The sequence below is a fragment of the Euprymna scolopes genome, chromosome 43 (genome assembly GCF_053919585.1).
Source record: "Euprymna scolopes isolate OS-2025 chromosome 43, ASM5391958v1, whole genome shotgun sequence".
In the NCBI taxonomy this organism is placed as follows: Eukaryota; Metazoa; Mollusca; class Cephalopoda; order Sepiida; family Sepiolidae; genus Euprymna; species Euprymna scolopes.
In genome coordinates, this window is record NC_136524.1 from 49,275,061 (window position 1) to 49,291,833 (window position 16,773).

Below are 16,773 nucleotides of genomic sequence, written 5' to 3' on the forward strand. Positions count from 1 at the left end.
AAGCAAAGTGTTTAGCTTACAAGTTACTTTTTCCTTTGATGTTAATGCCTGAGCTATGAAGACATGTTTGTAAGGCTAAAAGTTAAAACATGAACCAATAGCTATTACGTGACACATGCATATTTGTAATGCCGTCGTTTGACCTTCACCTGACAAATTCCATTTTTTAATTTTCACACTTTTTCACATTTTCCCTGGCTAAAACCCAAATATGAAGTTTCGCATGGGTTCGAATAACCTATATATTAAGTTTCATGTCTGTAGACCAAAAACTGACAGAAGTTTGGTAGGCAAATTTTTTTAAAGGAATGCATACATAAATATGTATAGAAAGAGGTTTGTGTGTACTGTAACCATTTTACGCAAATATATATCGTGTAGAATATCTGCATGAATATAATTACACGTAATAGTTAACTAAAGATGATCATCCCATAAGAAAACCGAAAAAACTAATAGGGAATTAATTAAAATGAATGTTTAAAAGAATATGCAAATTAGCTAGATCTTTTGCTAATGAATGCAATTCCACTACACATATATAAGAAAGTTGTATTTTCTTTCTAAATAAATAGAAAAAAAAAAATTTAATATTCATATCAATACACAAAAAACCTCCAATTTATAGGAGTATAGCTTATACAAGTTTAGGTGCTTGTACAGAATAGTAGATTTTGAAACCAACTTCTTTCAGGTGAAAACATTAGGTACTTGAGTGTCATGTTGAAATAAATATAAATTCCAACATTATGAAAAGTGATGCAATAGAGAAATAAAAGTAAAAATAAAATTTATTGAGTTAGTGTGTATATTTTAATGTGGAAAAGTTCTTTAAAAACATCCAAGACAAGTAACGGCAATCGATCAAGTAAACAAGCAATCTGTCATTTCAAAATACAAAATGCCGGAACATTATTATGGATGATTTTTTTTGTGAAAAATAGATCTAACACATCTACTTGATCGTTTTTCATATATATGGAATTTGTACTAATTTTCACATGTACGTACATAATGTTTTAAAGTTTTCAAGCTTGATCCTTCGGACAACAAATATCGAAAAATTGGCCAAAATCATTAATTCCTTCACCCTCAACTGGGCAGTTTTCTACAAGGAGGGGTTGGTTTTTTACATCTCCATTTTCGGTTGCCTTGACTACACTTAATTTCAACGTTCGGAACTTCCGATCGGGCGATGGAGACATCGGCTAAGACATCACGTTTTTTAAACAATTTTTTTTTCCCCCTCCTTCGCGTTACAGGTTCAAGTCTGTCTGCCTATTACCACATTTTTTTTTTTTACACACCAAACAATTGTATTAGCAGCAGGTGCAGCATTTGAACATGGGTGCAAAAAGGATTTAAAAAAAAAAAAAAAAAAAAAAAAATACGACACGGTCAGGGAGAAACAAAGTCAGCACCGAAAGAAATGGACGTGTAAAATGTCAGCAAGAAGAAAGTGCGGTCGAAAAAGATGGATGCATAAGAAACTGACGGGGATGCCCGGCGTTGTCCGGGGTGTTTGGAGGTGTGTGTTGAGAAAAAAAAAAAAGTGTTAGCAGGCAGGCAGGCTCGAACCCGTGACGCGAAGGTGGAAAAGAAAGTGAAAGAAAACCCGATATCTTACCGCTACGTTATGTTGCAACAGGAAGTGAAATGCGTTCAAATTTAGTTATGTCAATCAAAAAGTTGTCAACTCAATGATAATTAAGTTGAGAATCATAGGAGTCAGTGAAGAAATGAAAGTGGCTTTTAAACCTGGCCTGGGGCCAGTCAAGCTTTCGCTTTATCTCATATTTATTTTCTTCTCTACGAAGTCGTTCCTCCGAAAAAAGGGGGAGGTCTGGCAGTGTCAAAATGAATAAAAATTCTTATATGGAGGGTTTCCCCAACATTGGTCAAAGCTAATTGCTTTCAAAACATCCTGGCACAAAATGCCATGCACTCTACCTTCGCTCCGATTAGGTTTGCTTTATTTATATGAGAAAGACCAAACATGCGAAAGGAAAGAATAGAAGAAATTTTTTAAAAGTCAATGTAAACAAATATAGATAGAATGTCCGTTCACAAATTATAGATATTATAATCTAGGAGTATATAAAAAGTTCTAAAATATAGTACCCCCCCCCTCCTGAGAACCCTGTCGAAAAAAAGCCTTTGCTGGACATACAAAAACACACGCGGCCTTTTATATAGATAGATGGCTGTCTACAGCCGATGTGTAGTGGAGCAGAAGCAAGACTTTTGGTGTCAAGACGGGAAGAAAGGAAAACACTAATAAACGACTTCTATATATATAAAAGCAAAAATGTATGTGTGTGTGTATGTATGTACGCTTTTCCTCGATGTCCACAAAAGGCTTCTTTCAGAGAAGCGCTTGCTCGGTTTACAACTTAAAACTTTTTATATCATCTATAAATTGTAATATCTCAGAGTTATCCACGGAGCTCGCCTGTCTATTTAATTTTATTGACTTTCAAACATTAATTATTCGACATTTCCCGCATCGGCACGCGTTACATTCGGTTTTCAGTATAAAAAAAAGCGAAACTCGACTCTAATAACAGGCCGAAAACCAGTTGTCTCAAGAGAGCTAAGTAATGTTTGTTCAATGTCGACTTCGTCATACCAGACTGTAGCTTTCATTTCGCTCCTCCTAATAAACAGGGAGCGGGTTTTTAAAAACAAACAAACCGATTTATTCACCTCATTCAAAACTGTCCCGCACAAAATCGTAACTGCTGAATACCTATCGCCGTCACGTCAATCAAAACCGCGCACCTGTTTTTTTTTAACACTTTACTATTTTCCAACTGCGCGTCGTGAAGGCTTCGTTTTTTTTTCACGGGCACCTGTTTTTTTTTTTTCACATTTCCGTTTTTTTTTTTCACATACCCCGAAAAACACCCGGGCAACACCGGGTACCCCTCGCTAGTATGTTATAAAGGAAAGAAAAGGAGTCGGATTTTAATTTATATTTGCTTGTTTGCGTTCCCGTGACGTTACATAACTTGGGTTCTTCTTTAAAAGAAGGAAGATCTAATTTCTATTTAATACTGGGGGGGGGGGGTATTTGTAGGTGTGTGTGTTTTTTATGGGGAGGGGGGGGGCGTAAATCAGAACAAAAAGGAAACTTAGCGATTTAAAGAAAAAAAAAAAAAAGATGGGGGTTGGTGGCATGTGAGCTCGAACCAGGAGCCTTGAGGCCTATAGACTGAGCCTGAACACCTGCGCTATGGCGACAATGTTAATGTAAGAGCAATTAAAGTGAGTCAAGTCAAGGTTTGATTGACAGGTGGCCGCTTAGTAAGGTCATCGCGGGAGCGTTACAATGACGGGGCAGTTTTTTGGCGTTTGTTTACTTTGTTTCACTGCGGGACCATTTTTTTTTTTCATTTACTGCTGGGCAGTTTGAGCTGCCCCAAGATGATGGGAGGGGGGTGAAACCAGCTCTCCATTGAAAGAGGATTGTCCAAATTGAATAGCAATTGTCTGATATAAGGAAAAACACGCATTGATCAAAGCTGATTGCTTTTGGATGCTGGGAACGATGCAACAACCTTCGTATTAGTTTTGCTTTTATTATACGAAAAAGGCAAATCTACATGCGCCGATCAAAAAATGTTGAATATTTAGCTTTTGAAAGTCGGGCAAATTAAATACACACACGACCCCCGTTCGTAACTTGTAGATTTTATGATTTCGACGTGATATAAAAAGTTTTAAAAATGAGCGACGGCCTCGAGAAGCCACCGAAAAAAAAAAAAAAAATTTTACGGACATAAACAAAAAGCAAACATGCATACGCACATTTTCGCTTTTATATTTATAGAATAGCAATGTTACCTGGTTCTGCTCAGGGTTATAAAACAAAATAGGAGAGATTAAAACATGTGTAACATCTTTATATTAAGGTTTCTATCTCTACTTATCTTAATCTTTCTCTCTTTTCCTCTTTGCCATTTTTTGCATCCCTCTTTTCCATCCAGCCTGTTCCTCTCCCTTGTTTTAAGCTATTGAAAATTATATAAATCAATCGCCTCTCTCATCTTCATATACTAAATAACATTGGAAAACAGCTGACAAAACGACCCTTATGACCAAATCTGTCCCAGTTAATACCCAAAGAATCATTTTTATATTTTAGATATTAATTATCCAGGTTATTACTGATCATGAATATACCAACTTTGTGGCTGATTGTTTTGTAGTTTTTGACTTTTAGCTGAACAGACAACCACACAGACGACTGTCCTTTATATTATAGACTGGCTGGGGAAGAGGACGTTGCCCAATCGTGAAATACAGTTAAATATATTTTAATTTATGGACATTTTGTATTATATCAATAATCTGTTAAAAAAAAAACTAAAAAAATCAGCCAGAATTGAAAGCAAAATTTGTAAGCAAAAAAAAAAAAAAAAAAAAATGGAGATAAGCAGACAGATGATAAAAGCACAAAAATATAGCTGACCACATTTCTGTGATTTTTTTTTTTTTTTTTTTTTTTCTTACATAGGCATCACCACATTATCAAGGCCAAGAGGCCACTCAAGGATAAGGGTTAAAGAGTGTACAGTAGAAATTGGACAATATAGTTATCATTAGTAATGAAAATTTGGTAAATTTGATAACTTATATGGAACGGCTCATCAAGAACTTATTTACGTTAGACTTGAACACAACCATATTGTAGTCAGCCGGAAAGCAGGAAAACGGAAGACAATTCCACAGGCGTGCAGTTCTAAGAAAGAAGCTTTGTTCATGGAATCTACGTTTAGGCTTAGGCACAGATAAAGAGTGGGGGGAATTATTGATAGTGTTTACAGCTAAACGAGTGTTTCTTGTGAAAGTTTGGCGAGAGGGGACCATAGATTGAAGCTCAGTCGAACACTTTCCATGAAAATAACAATACATCAGAGACAAACTCGCAACATCTCTTCTGTGAGATAGAGGTTGCAAGGAAGAGAAAAGGACATCTCCTACGAGGCTACAAAGTCTATTTTGAACTCTATCAAGGCAGGACAAGTCCTTTCTAGCAGCTCCTGCCCAGATGTGGCAACAGTATTCCATCCTTGGACGTACCTAGCTCTTATATAGATAGAGAATAGCATCAGCAGTGAGATATCTACCGGATCGATAGAACGACCCCACCATTTTTTCAGCGGCCTTGGCAACAGATTTGATGTACGTGTTCCATTTAAGATCAGGAGTAATGGTCAAGCCCAACAGCTTGTCAAAACTTGAGGCCTCCTGAAGACTAGAGCCATTCATTTCAATTGATGCCAGATGTGGATCAGAATGTTGATGATGTAAAGAGAGAAGCTTGGTTTTAGATGCATTAAAAGTAACCAGCCACTCCTTACCCCATTGTACTACGTGCTCAAGATCAGAGGAGAGAGAATTGGAGAGAACTTGGTCGTTTACTGTCTTAGATGTGCTACCATAAATGGTAGTGTCGTCAGCATAAATGTCTACAAATGATGTAAGGATGTGATTTGGAAGATCATTAATGTAGATCAGGAAAAGAGTTGGGCCCAGGATGGACCCCTGAGGGACACCGGCATTAATACTGTGAGCTTCTGATTTTTGCCCCTCAACTACTATTATGAACCTATCAGAAAGAAATGATTTAATAATTGAGAAGACATTTCCAGCTATACCATAGCTAGAGATCTTATGAAGTAAACCTTTATGCCATACCCTATCAAAGGCCTTAGATATGTCAAGAGCAATTGCCCTAGAAAGGTTGCCTCCGTCGAGAGATTTGCTAATCCTATGAGATATAACTGTAAGCACATCTGCTGTAGATCTAGCAGAACGGAAACCATATTGTGTGTCACTAAGAAGGCTATTTTTGTTGAGATGGTTGATTACTTCTGTATTTAATACAGATTCCAACAACTTACTCATGACGCAGAGGAGACTTATTGGCCTGTACTGAGAGGGGGATGAGCGATCACCTGAATTCTTAAATACAGGGCATACTGATGAAATTTTCCAGGGAGATGGGAAACTATTCTCCTTAAGACAACATTTAAACAGTTTTGTAAGTATGGGCGCTAGTTCAGGTTGAAGTTTTTTGAGTACTATAATTGGAATACCGTCAGGGCCAGTTGCTTTACTGGAACCAAGGTTTTTGATTAGCTTGGCAACATCACGTACAGATATACGTATATCACATAGCGTGTTTTCTGATACAGGAGGAAATATTGGAGGTTGGCGGCCTTGATTGCAAAGGGTAGAATTAGCTGCAAAGTTCTTGACAAAGAGTTTGGCTTTGTCTGATGCTGACGAGATTACCTCAGGTCCCTTGATAATAGTTGGAATGGAGCACACGCTTCTGTTCAGGATTCTGTTTGCTATTTGCCAAAACTGGTGGGAACCAAGCCGCTGCTTAGCTACTTTGGACTTAACAGATTGAGCATACAACTCTCTTGCGTTCTTTATTACTTTCTTACAATGGTTACTGGCAGTCCTGAAAGCGGCTTTAGTTTCCATACATCTATTACGTTGGAAACAGTGATTTCTGTGCACAATGGCAGCAGCACATTCTGGAGAGAACCATGGCTGGCTGTTAGGTTTTTGCTGAAACTTTTTCGAGGGTATGAAACGGTCAATACCTACAATTAACCATTCCGTCAGGTCTAATACTATAGAGGACACATCCTTTTTAAACATGGAATGCAGAGGTAGATCAGATATAAATATACGGAAGCTATCCCAGTCAGCCTTAGTGTATCGATATACTGTACGATGGAGAGGTACGTCTGAGGACTTATTACATTTCATTTTTATCTTAATTGATACAGCAGAGTGGTCGGAAGATCCAAGAGGCGACAGAACAGAAACTGAACATAGTTCAGCCGGTCAAAGAAATTTAAGTGTTGCCTCAGTCTAGAAATATTTCTGTTTACAGTCTGTAAAGTTGAGAATTGTAAAAGGTAGAAGAGAAAAAAAAAAAACTTGACGTAAAACAAAAAAATACGGAAAAAATCACGAACATTTGATCGCTGTAAAAAACATTGAGAATTTAAAAAGGAGAAAAAAAGAAACGTCTACTTATTGTGTTATTAAAAAGGGCGGGAAAATGCTGCGTAGCGGGCGTACATAAGAAAGTCGAATTTGAAGATAGGAGAGAAAAAACATTATCAAAAGAAAAATGCCGTGTGATGAATGCGAACTTGTAAAAGTTAAGTTCGTAAGCAAACACTCTGTCAATTGGACCAAGACTGGGACATATATATATATATATATATATATATAATTATTTTTTTTTTTACTATAATAATTAAATACCTACAGACACTAGTGTTTCATCCTTTCGGGATTCTTCAGTGCAGGGTGTCACGATTACTACCAGTCGAACGATTCGAACCCCGCGACACGAGACATCTCTGGCTCGATTAGCGGAGGCCGTATCCATTCGGCTACCATTAATCGTGTGAAATAGCGTTGAATTTTAAACATTTTAATTTAAATGTTCATTACGTCAGACAGACAGTGATCAAATCGTTATACGATGATCTACGCATAAGAGCTAAATTGACCGACTTTTTAATTCAACAGAAAGTGCTCAACGATAAGAAACGTATTTCTTAAAGGGGCTGTCATAATTATTTTTTTTTTTTTTACTATAATAATTAAATACTTACAGACACTAGTGTTTCATCCTTTCGGGATTCTTCAGTGCAGGGTGTCAACGTACATTATATATATATATATATATATATATATATATAATGTACGTTTTATTTTTTATTACCGTTTTATCTGTTCAGTTACATATGTTTCGGTTGTCAGACCATATTTACGATCCAGTAGCCTTGTCAGACCTTACAGAAATGGCTATTATTTGGAAGAACGATTTTAAAAAATACGAGAGAAAATTGGGGGGGGGGGATCAACAATAATTAAGTTTAAGTCCAGCTCCGAATATATGCAAGTTTTTTTTTTTTGTTTGTTTTGTTTTCTTGTTTTTTTTTTTTCCCTAATGGATGTCGTTAGTTATGTTATTGGCTTAAGTCATTGAGCAGTTTCGAGTCCTCCAACATCATACTGCTCTCTAAGTCGATCCCCACTAGAACAGCTCGGGCTTTGTTGCACTCTGTGGCCTGTCATGTAGCACTGACATAAATTTCATCCAGGCTCATTTTATTCTATTAATAATCTATAAATTCATTTTTCCTGATAAGAACTTCATGCCAAATTTTGTCAAAGATCTTGGATATCTAGAACTTATCACGATAGATTCCTCTAATATATTCAACGTGCCATATATGTTTGGTGATTACGATTAGGAATCTAAATTCATGCTGCTGGTCAGGGTTTACTTTAGCATTTTCAAGGTGGAGGTTCTTAAATGTTGGAAAGTCTTCTATTCTAATGATTTCTTCCCTCTAACTGCTAGACTTTGGAATTCCCTTCCTGCTTCCCAAACTGTACCAACCTAACCTTTTTTGTTAACCTTCAGGCCAAGATATCAGAGTAATTTCTGTTCTGCACTTCACCTTTTCTAGATTCTGTCAGTGAAGGTGAAATCCTTCATGACTGAGGCAATTTTAATTTTTGTTCCTATCCAGACTACCCCTTTTTGGGAGCTGGATTTTCCCCACATTAAAAAATAACCTTGTGTCTAACTCAGCCCTCACCTAAGCAGCAATATATGCCTTGTTTGGAGTGGGGAAAAAAAAAAAAAAATGAAATTTTTTTTTTTTTTTAATAAATTTTTTACTTGATGGCAATATTTAAAAAAAAAAAAAAAAAATGAATAAATAATAAAAGAAATTTCTTTCTTGCAACTGACATCATCCCAAGTGATTTTTCATGTAAAAGTTGATTCAAGTGAATGTACTTGGAAAATGTTGAGTTGGAAAAATGTAGCTTTAATTATTGCTGTGAATATGAGAGAAGCTTTTTTATTCATTATAGAGAATGTTTGGTCTTTCTATAGTGTCACTTAGAGCTGAATTTTAACTCCTACTTTATCTGTTACAGTATATTCAATTTTTCTGCTTAATCTATTATAATAAAGTTCTATTCCTGTTTGTTCATACTTTGGTTAATATATACCAAAGGTACGCCATTTCACAAATACTGTATATACTTGGGAATAAGTAGAATTTCTGAGACGATTTTAAGGTTATTTTAGGGGGGGGTGACTTATACACAAGTAATGTTTTTGGAAATGTTGTTAAAGAGCGACTCTGCGCTTGATCATAATATAGAGAATGCCATTTTGTTTGTGCACTCTGTATATACCGGTAATCCTAGTAATTAATTGCACTCCTTCTGAACCCCACTGCAATGTGTTTGCCAACATGTAAGCATATGAGTGGTTTTTCAGTGGGAGACTTGCTAATAATTGGAATAGCTCTCGCAATGTTTGCTCTCTAGACGTGGCTGTAGGCTTATATTCGATATGATGTATTCGGTGATATGACGTGTTTTTTAATAGGTTAGAAAATGTAGTTTTTACGATATGTTGTTCTCACCTAAGTTCAACAAATTCTAACAATTTAATGACAACTATTTAATAAAATTATTTAATGGCACTTAACGTGTGTGTTCACATTATTACGGTATATTATGGCTTGTATAATGTATGCGTTTACATTATGGTACGTGATATAAATTATCCAAAAACAGTAACTGCGCCTGGAATTTACAGCATGTTATTGCTCAAAATGTTTGATTTGCAACATTTGCGTTCGTTGCATGTAAGTGTGCAATGGGTTGGTTCTATATATGAAAATCGAATAGACCACACTTGCGTAAATGCACGGATTATTACTCATAGATGTCGAGAAACAATTTATGTTTTGCAAAATATCAATAAAAAGGGAATTATCTATCCAAGAAAGAGCGGGGAGATGGACCATTTAACTTGTCTAAAATCTACAGTCGACTTCTACACAAATAATACCTAAAATGACACAATTTTTGGTCTTAAAATGCATATCAACGTTTATGAAAAGAAACTGGAATCTTTAGGAGATATACAACCTTACCAGTTATTATGTGTGTCACAGGGCTTATGAAGAAGAACCTGAAGTCTTACCTAACTAATATTCCTGGTGAACCAAGTGCAAAAGAGATCCAGACAATTGCACTTCAGAGAACAACGAGGATACTAAAAAGAGCTCTTGGTTGGTTTCAATAAAAAGCAGGACAATGTTGGCAGCTGGTTTAGCTGCCCCATACCCAGTGTTACAATCTTCAAAGGAAGAAAATTAAAAGAAAAAAACGTAAACATGGTAGATTTAATACTGAAAACAAACTTAACTCTGCATGATTTCTGCATAATACTATTTATTCAAAAGGAATCAACATTCAAGAAGTTATCATTTTTATATTACATTAAAGAAAACTTGTTTTAATTAGTTTAATTTTCTATTTAGAAATATTATATAAAGTTTATTTACTTGATTTTTAACTTGCATTTAATTTATTTTTAATTATTGATATATCCAACATCAACTGTGTTTGAAAAAAACCAAAAAACAAAACAATTTCATTTCATTTAACTCCAAGTTATTTCCCTTTAAGCTATAAGATTTTGTTTCCCTGTTTGAATTTCATAGATGAAGATGACTGTTTTATGCTTCCAAAAATCCAACATATGGTCAACTTTCTGGAAAATCATAATAATTTAGGATATTTGGTGCATCTTAAATAGTATGTGACTAAACCCTCCACCCAGCAAGGTTTTTTTTTTACCTGGGACCATCAGTATGTACAGCTAGTAAGTTATAAAACTGAAAATCCATAATTAAAAAAAAAAGAAAAAAAGTTGATCCTAAGATAAAATGTGTCCATTTGGTTATTGCTCAGTATAGGGTGTCTCAAATCTCTTTGATCCTGAAAGTTCACGGGCCCTCTTCTAAGGATGTAAAAGATTTGCTTTTTCATTCCAAAAGATTATTTGGCAAATGGAACATTTTGTTACTTCAAGTAGATCCTTATTAGTCAGTGAAGAATTAATCCAGTTAATTTCCTCCAAAACCCACAAAAGATTTCATGGCATATCCTAACCCTAACCCTCCTTGTCTTGGGGAAGTTAATGACTGCTGTTGGTAAATCATTTGATATCAATGGTTTAAATGTGGAAGTAAATTGTTAATACAATTGGCACTTGTACAGTTTAATCAAGACATTAAAAAAATGAAAATATTGAAAAAAGGTTATATTGTACATATCCGTTTTGGACTGAAGATCTAAAAAAAAAAAAAATTCACTTAATTTGATCGAGTAGGTTTTTTTTTTTTTTTTTTTTTTTTTTCTACAGCGGAAAAACGTTTTTATGAAAGTGAGTTAAAGGTAGCCATCTTCAAATATTTTTGAACACACTGGGGAGATAACTCTGTTTAAAGCGGCGACACTCCCTCCCTATCTTTAGTACTAGCTTTTCTTCCTAAAATCTAACCTTTTGCCTGGTATCATAACATAGTTTTTCACTGTAAAAAAAAAAAAAAAAAAAGAAACTATTTAATGAAATTAATGTGGGGAGAGCTTCATTCCATAACAGATACATACAATATAACTTTTTTTTTTTATATATTCATTTTTTAATGTCTTGATTAAACTGTACAAGTACCATACATTTTATTGCAAAAAAAAAAAAAATCTAGAATGACTGATGTCTCCAGAGATATGAATGGGGTCTTTGTTTGATTTTTTTTTTTTTTTTTTTTTTTTTTTTTTTTTTTTTTTTTTTTTTTGTAATTTAGTAAAGGCTGAGTCTTGCTTGAAAAAGCCAAAACGCTAGTTTTACTCCTTTATTTCTCCTCCCTCAGTTGGCTTGATCTTATTTTGCTCTTTCTCTTTTACCGTGATTTTTTTTTTTATCTTTTTCATGTTATCTTTCTTTTTCTTCCCCCCCCTCTTTATTTATTTATTTATTTTTTTTTTTTTTTGTTCATGGTTATAGTGAACACTCTAATTTCCTAGGTTTGGAAATTGGTGCATGGAGAGAGGAGAGGGGGTGGTGATTACCCACATTGATAAACTCATGTAAATTTCAGATTTTTTTCTATCAGACAAAGAATTAATGCTTATCAGGTATTTGTTGATTTGATAACTTTTGATGCTGTGGCATATCTTAAACTTTGTTAGTAAGTTCATTTCTACATTGAAAAACTTCCATGATAATCTTTAGGAGCAAAGTATAGTATCTGTTCTGATAATACACTTCATCTGTTTTGCCTTCAATGAAAAAAAAATCTTTCTAGACTGAGGTAATTAAAAATTTGTGTTCAAAATCGGATGGGTTCCTCTTTTTAGGGAGCTGGATTATCTGCACATTAAAAACCAAATACGGAAATGAAACCATAGGTTTATATTATTGACAGTAAGTTGTCTTGTTTTAGTAAGGAATTTATGGTAAGCAGATTATAAAGTTTGTCTTAACTGCCATGTTTTATCTCTTCATATAATCACATGAAGTGTGAAATGTTTCTGTAATTTTTGAGATGAGGATTGATAATAAGGATAATTCCGACTACTGTTCTCTCATCTTGGATGTTAGTATTCTCGCAATAATGATGTAACCTCGGTTGCATCTTGTTAAACTCTGGATTCTAATGAAATTCTTTATTTAATCCACAAGGTAGCTTGCTCTATTCAAGAAGCCATGACCAAGTAGTAATCTTAAGTAATTGTATTCTTAGTATCAACCCTACCGAGGATTGAACCTTCAACCTCCAGAACACTGTCAATTAGAACTGATTATACTTGACACTTTTATCCATTATGCTATAAATCCTTACAATTTTAGTATGAATTGTGAGAACCTTAAACTTATTCTCAGATGTTATCTTATTACTTCTTACTGATATATATGTATATAATTGATTGATATATATATATATATATATATATATCTCTATCAATCAAACTCAGATGACATAAATAAAACACAATTGCAACTATTCTTTGAATCCTTTTAGGTTATGTAATCACGCCCATGTTATTTTCTTTTAACGTTAACTAACATGTGACATTTTACCGCTACGCTACAAAGCCATAGAAAGTGAAGTGTTCAAATTTAGCGATGTCAATCAAAAGGTTGACCTGCTAAGTGAATGCACAGGTGTAGAAATGAAGGTTGACTAAAAGCCAGTTCAGCTTTCCACTGTTTCATTTATTTGTTTCCCCACGACGTTGGGGAAAACCAGCTCCCCACAAAAAGGGAGTGTCCAAATGAATAGCAATTGTCTGATATGAGGGGTTTCCTCCACATTGATCAAAGCTACTTGCTTTCTGGATATCCCGACATGAAAGGCTGGGAAGCTGCCTTCGCTGTCGATTCAGTTTTGGATTCATACGAAGAACACGAACAAACACGCGAGAGGATAAATTCGATCAAAATAAATCTAGAGATGACGTCCCTTCGCAAATCATAGATATTATAATCTAGGGAGTATATAAAAACTTCTAAAATATAGTACCCCCCGCCTCCTAGACCCTCCCATTCCTCGGCGCAAAAAAGCCTTTGCTGGTCATACAAAAATGCGTGCGCCACTTTTGCCTTTTCTATATATAGATGAGTTAATCTTTTGCTGACACTGGGTGAAGAATTTTCAAAAATTGACATAATGGTTGTTTCTGCGCTGTGAAACAGGTGCTGATAAGATATGAACATTTTAATATGCTGAAAGAAATAAAGGGTATGATGGACAACATCTTGGAGTTTGGAATGTAAACTTTTTGTCATCTATATATATCACGGGGTTGAGGATGAACATATGTATGTGTACATATAAGTATTTGAGACCTCTTCATCTTCACCATTGTTCTGTTGATAATGTTTACTTCATCCCATCATAGATGGTTTCTCTTTGCCTTCCCTATATGGTCAGCGTACACAACTTTTCAATATTTCCACATATTACAACTTTGTTTTTATTTCATCTTCACTTTTAGTCTATGTATCATGCCTTTTATATATTTTTTTCCACACTTACATAGAATTGCATATACACGCAGTTGTTGGTCAAGGTGGTGGTGAAGGCCATTAGTAATTAGTTCTCTTCAGGGAATTATCTTTGTATTTGTTGCTGTGTTTAAAAGAACGAAGATGTGCTGATATTAAAACAAAAAAAAAAATGTATAACAATGTCTTTATTTTTCATTGGTGGTTCTAGATGGTTAGTGTTAGGAGGGATATGTGCACAGGAATTCGACTAGTCGATTCTTCTTTATCTTTTCCCAATCGTCAACCAACAATATTCTTGTCAGTTATTACATAAGTATTTGTGACTGCCTGAAACTCCCATTTTGGGAGCTTTGTCACTGTAACCACAAAAGTATTTTATTCGATCATTGTCGTTCACTGGATTGGCATAACTTTAAACCTTTTTGACTTTGACTGTGTAACCTTTTAGTCAAAAATGATCTTTTAAAGATACAACTTTTCTGACAATTATAAAGTTTGTTACTTCTTTACACATGTGCCTGTCAGGTTTATGATTTTATTCAAATGACCTTCTGTTACATTCAATAATTATTGTTCTTCAGGTGCAAGTTTTTGTCAAAACGATCTTTCGATGCATATGACCTAGGTATTAACAAGATGTCGAGCGCATAATTTTTATTCAAATGATCTTTTGGTATATTTGATAATTATTGTTCTTATAAGTGAAGGTTTTTGTCTAAACGATCTTTCTGTACACATGGTCTAAATATCCAACATCTTAACATTAAAAGGAAGAACCACAGCAGCTGAAAGGTAACATGTCCTTGACCTTCATTGACCTGGTTTCTCTTTTGATTAAATTTTGTTGATTTGTCAGTTGATATTAGAGCTGTTTCTTTAATTTATTTTTGTTTCCATATTCATTTAAAGTGTAGTGTTATTTCTGTATTCTCCATTCTTGAATATCATGTGAAATTATTTTCCATTAATCCCCTGCATAAGCTTTTTGATCATTGTTAATATTTTTTACTATTTTGTATGACATAAGCTGTTAAACATTTATTGGGCAGTTGTTTTTAACTTTACAATTACATAAGGTTATTGTTAATCTCAATAACATTATTTTAATGTCACTTTTTTTTATTTTTCTTATTTAAGGCTCGGAATGCAGAAGCAGAACAAGAGCAGCAGCGCCCGGCCCAAGGAAATCGCCTGAATATTTGGGGTGTCATTAAGACGCTTGCTTTTAGGATGATTTTCATCTATGGCCTCAGCAGTTTGTTTAGACGAGCACCAGCACCCACGACAGAAACTGGAATGGTACAAGAGCCTTCATCAAACCTTTTTCCTAAGGGTCTTCTTATGGTATGTTTTATTTATTTCTATTTGGCATTTATTAAACGAATTTCCAGATAAACTTTAATGAAACCTGTTTGCTTTTTCTAAATCCCCAATCTATATTTTTATTTGTTTTACTTCCCCCCCCCCCCCCCAAAAAAAAAAAAAATATTGCCATTTGGAACATGGCTACTATCTTGGGTTGTGTCTAACAGGAGATTGTTGGGAGTTGAGCGGAGAGATTTCTGTTTACATTACGTTTAAATTTTTGCAAGTTAATACAGTCAGGGAAATGGGGGTGGGGGTTCCAAAGTCTGCCAGTTTGCAGGAAGAAACTATGAGAGTAGAAGGCTTTCCAGTATCTAGAGACCTTAACAGTGAAGGGATAAAATTTTCCTACTTGTCAGGTTAGTATGTTTGAGTGGGCAGAAGTGCTAAGAGTTGTTAAAGAAAATCAAGTTTTATGACTAGCAAGCCGAGAGTTGCCATGTTTTGGAATGTGTTTAAATTCAGGGGTGACAACTCAATTCGACTACAAAGATTTTGTTTACATTCAAAATAATTAAAACTTTTTAATTGCTGAAAATGGTAAATTTTGATTTTTCTTAATTAAAAAAAAAACCTACTTAATCAATATATATGAGTTTTGGGAATATGACATCTTTGTTCCATGCCGAGTACATACATCAAAAAGATTTGTCTGTATTTTCTGTTTTTTAATTAAATAAAATTCTAAATAATAAGTTTCATAAATGAAACTAAATATTTAATTTGTCAATATTTTCCTGCTCTAAGTAGTGTTCTGTTAAGAATTCACCTTTTTCCTTTAAAAACAAAAATGTCAAAATTCAAGGGCAGATAACTCCAGGCATAGTGATTCGCTTTGGTTCATAAAGATTTATAATAGTAATAAAATCCATCTGTAACAAGAATTCAATTTTGTAGATCAATATTTGGTACTCAACTGTTTTTAACCTTTATTAACCGTCACAAAACTCATTTCCACTCCTAAAAGTGATCATAAACTAACTCTAACTATATTGATCTTTGTCCAAATTATCACCACATCTTGATCAACAATCCCACCTCAACTTCATTTTGTGTTCCTTGGTGAACAACTTCCTATCCATTGTCTTTCTACCAACCCTATTTCCTATACCTTTGTTCCCCTGAATTTTATTTCCTTGCTTGTCGTACTTTTTTTCTTTTTTCCGAACACTCGGCATTGGCATTGATAATATCACATTTGAATTTCCAAGTTGATTTTTTTTTTTTTTTTTTTTTTTTTTTTTTTGTTCCTTGAAATTCTGTATCTCATCTTGGATCGATGTAGCCTCCAACCTTAAAATGTGTATGGTTGCACTCAGGAATCTCTGTTAAGCCCTTAAATCTGTACTGAATTTTGGACGGAATCCCTGATTTAATCCATGGGGGTATCATGCTCTCATTCCGTTAGCCATGACTGGGTAGAAGTTCTAAGTAAATTTGCAATTAACCTGTGCTGTAGCAAAGAAAGTACT

General features: G+C 34.5%; 1 protein-coding gene across 1 annotated transcript in view; it reads left to right on the plus strand.

Moving 5' to 3' along the window:
- LOC145268336 (putative lipid scramblase CLPTM1) overlaps positions 1–16,773 on the plus strand; it is a 115,757-nt gene that overhangs the window by 9,024 nt on the left and 89,960 nt on the right. The window contains exon 2 of the mRNA XM_080123831.1: positions 15,074–15,280. Within this exon, the coding sequence (XP_079979957.1) occupies positions 15,074–15,280 (207 nt within the window). The remainder of the gene's footprint in view (positions 1–15,073; positions 15,281–16,773) is intronic.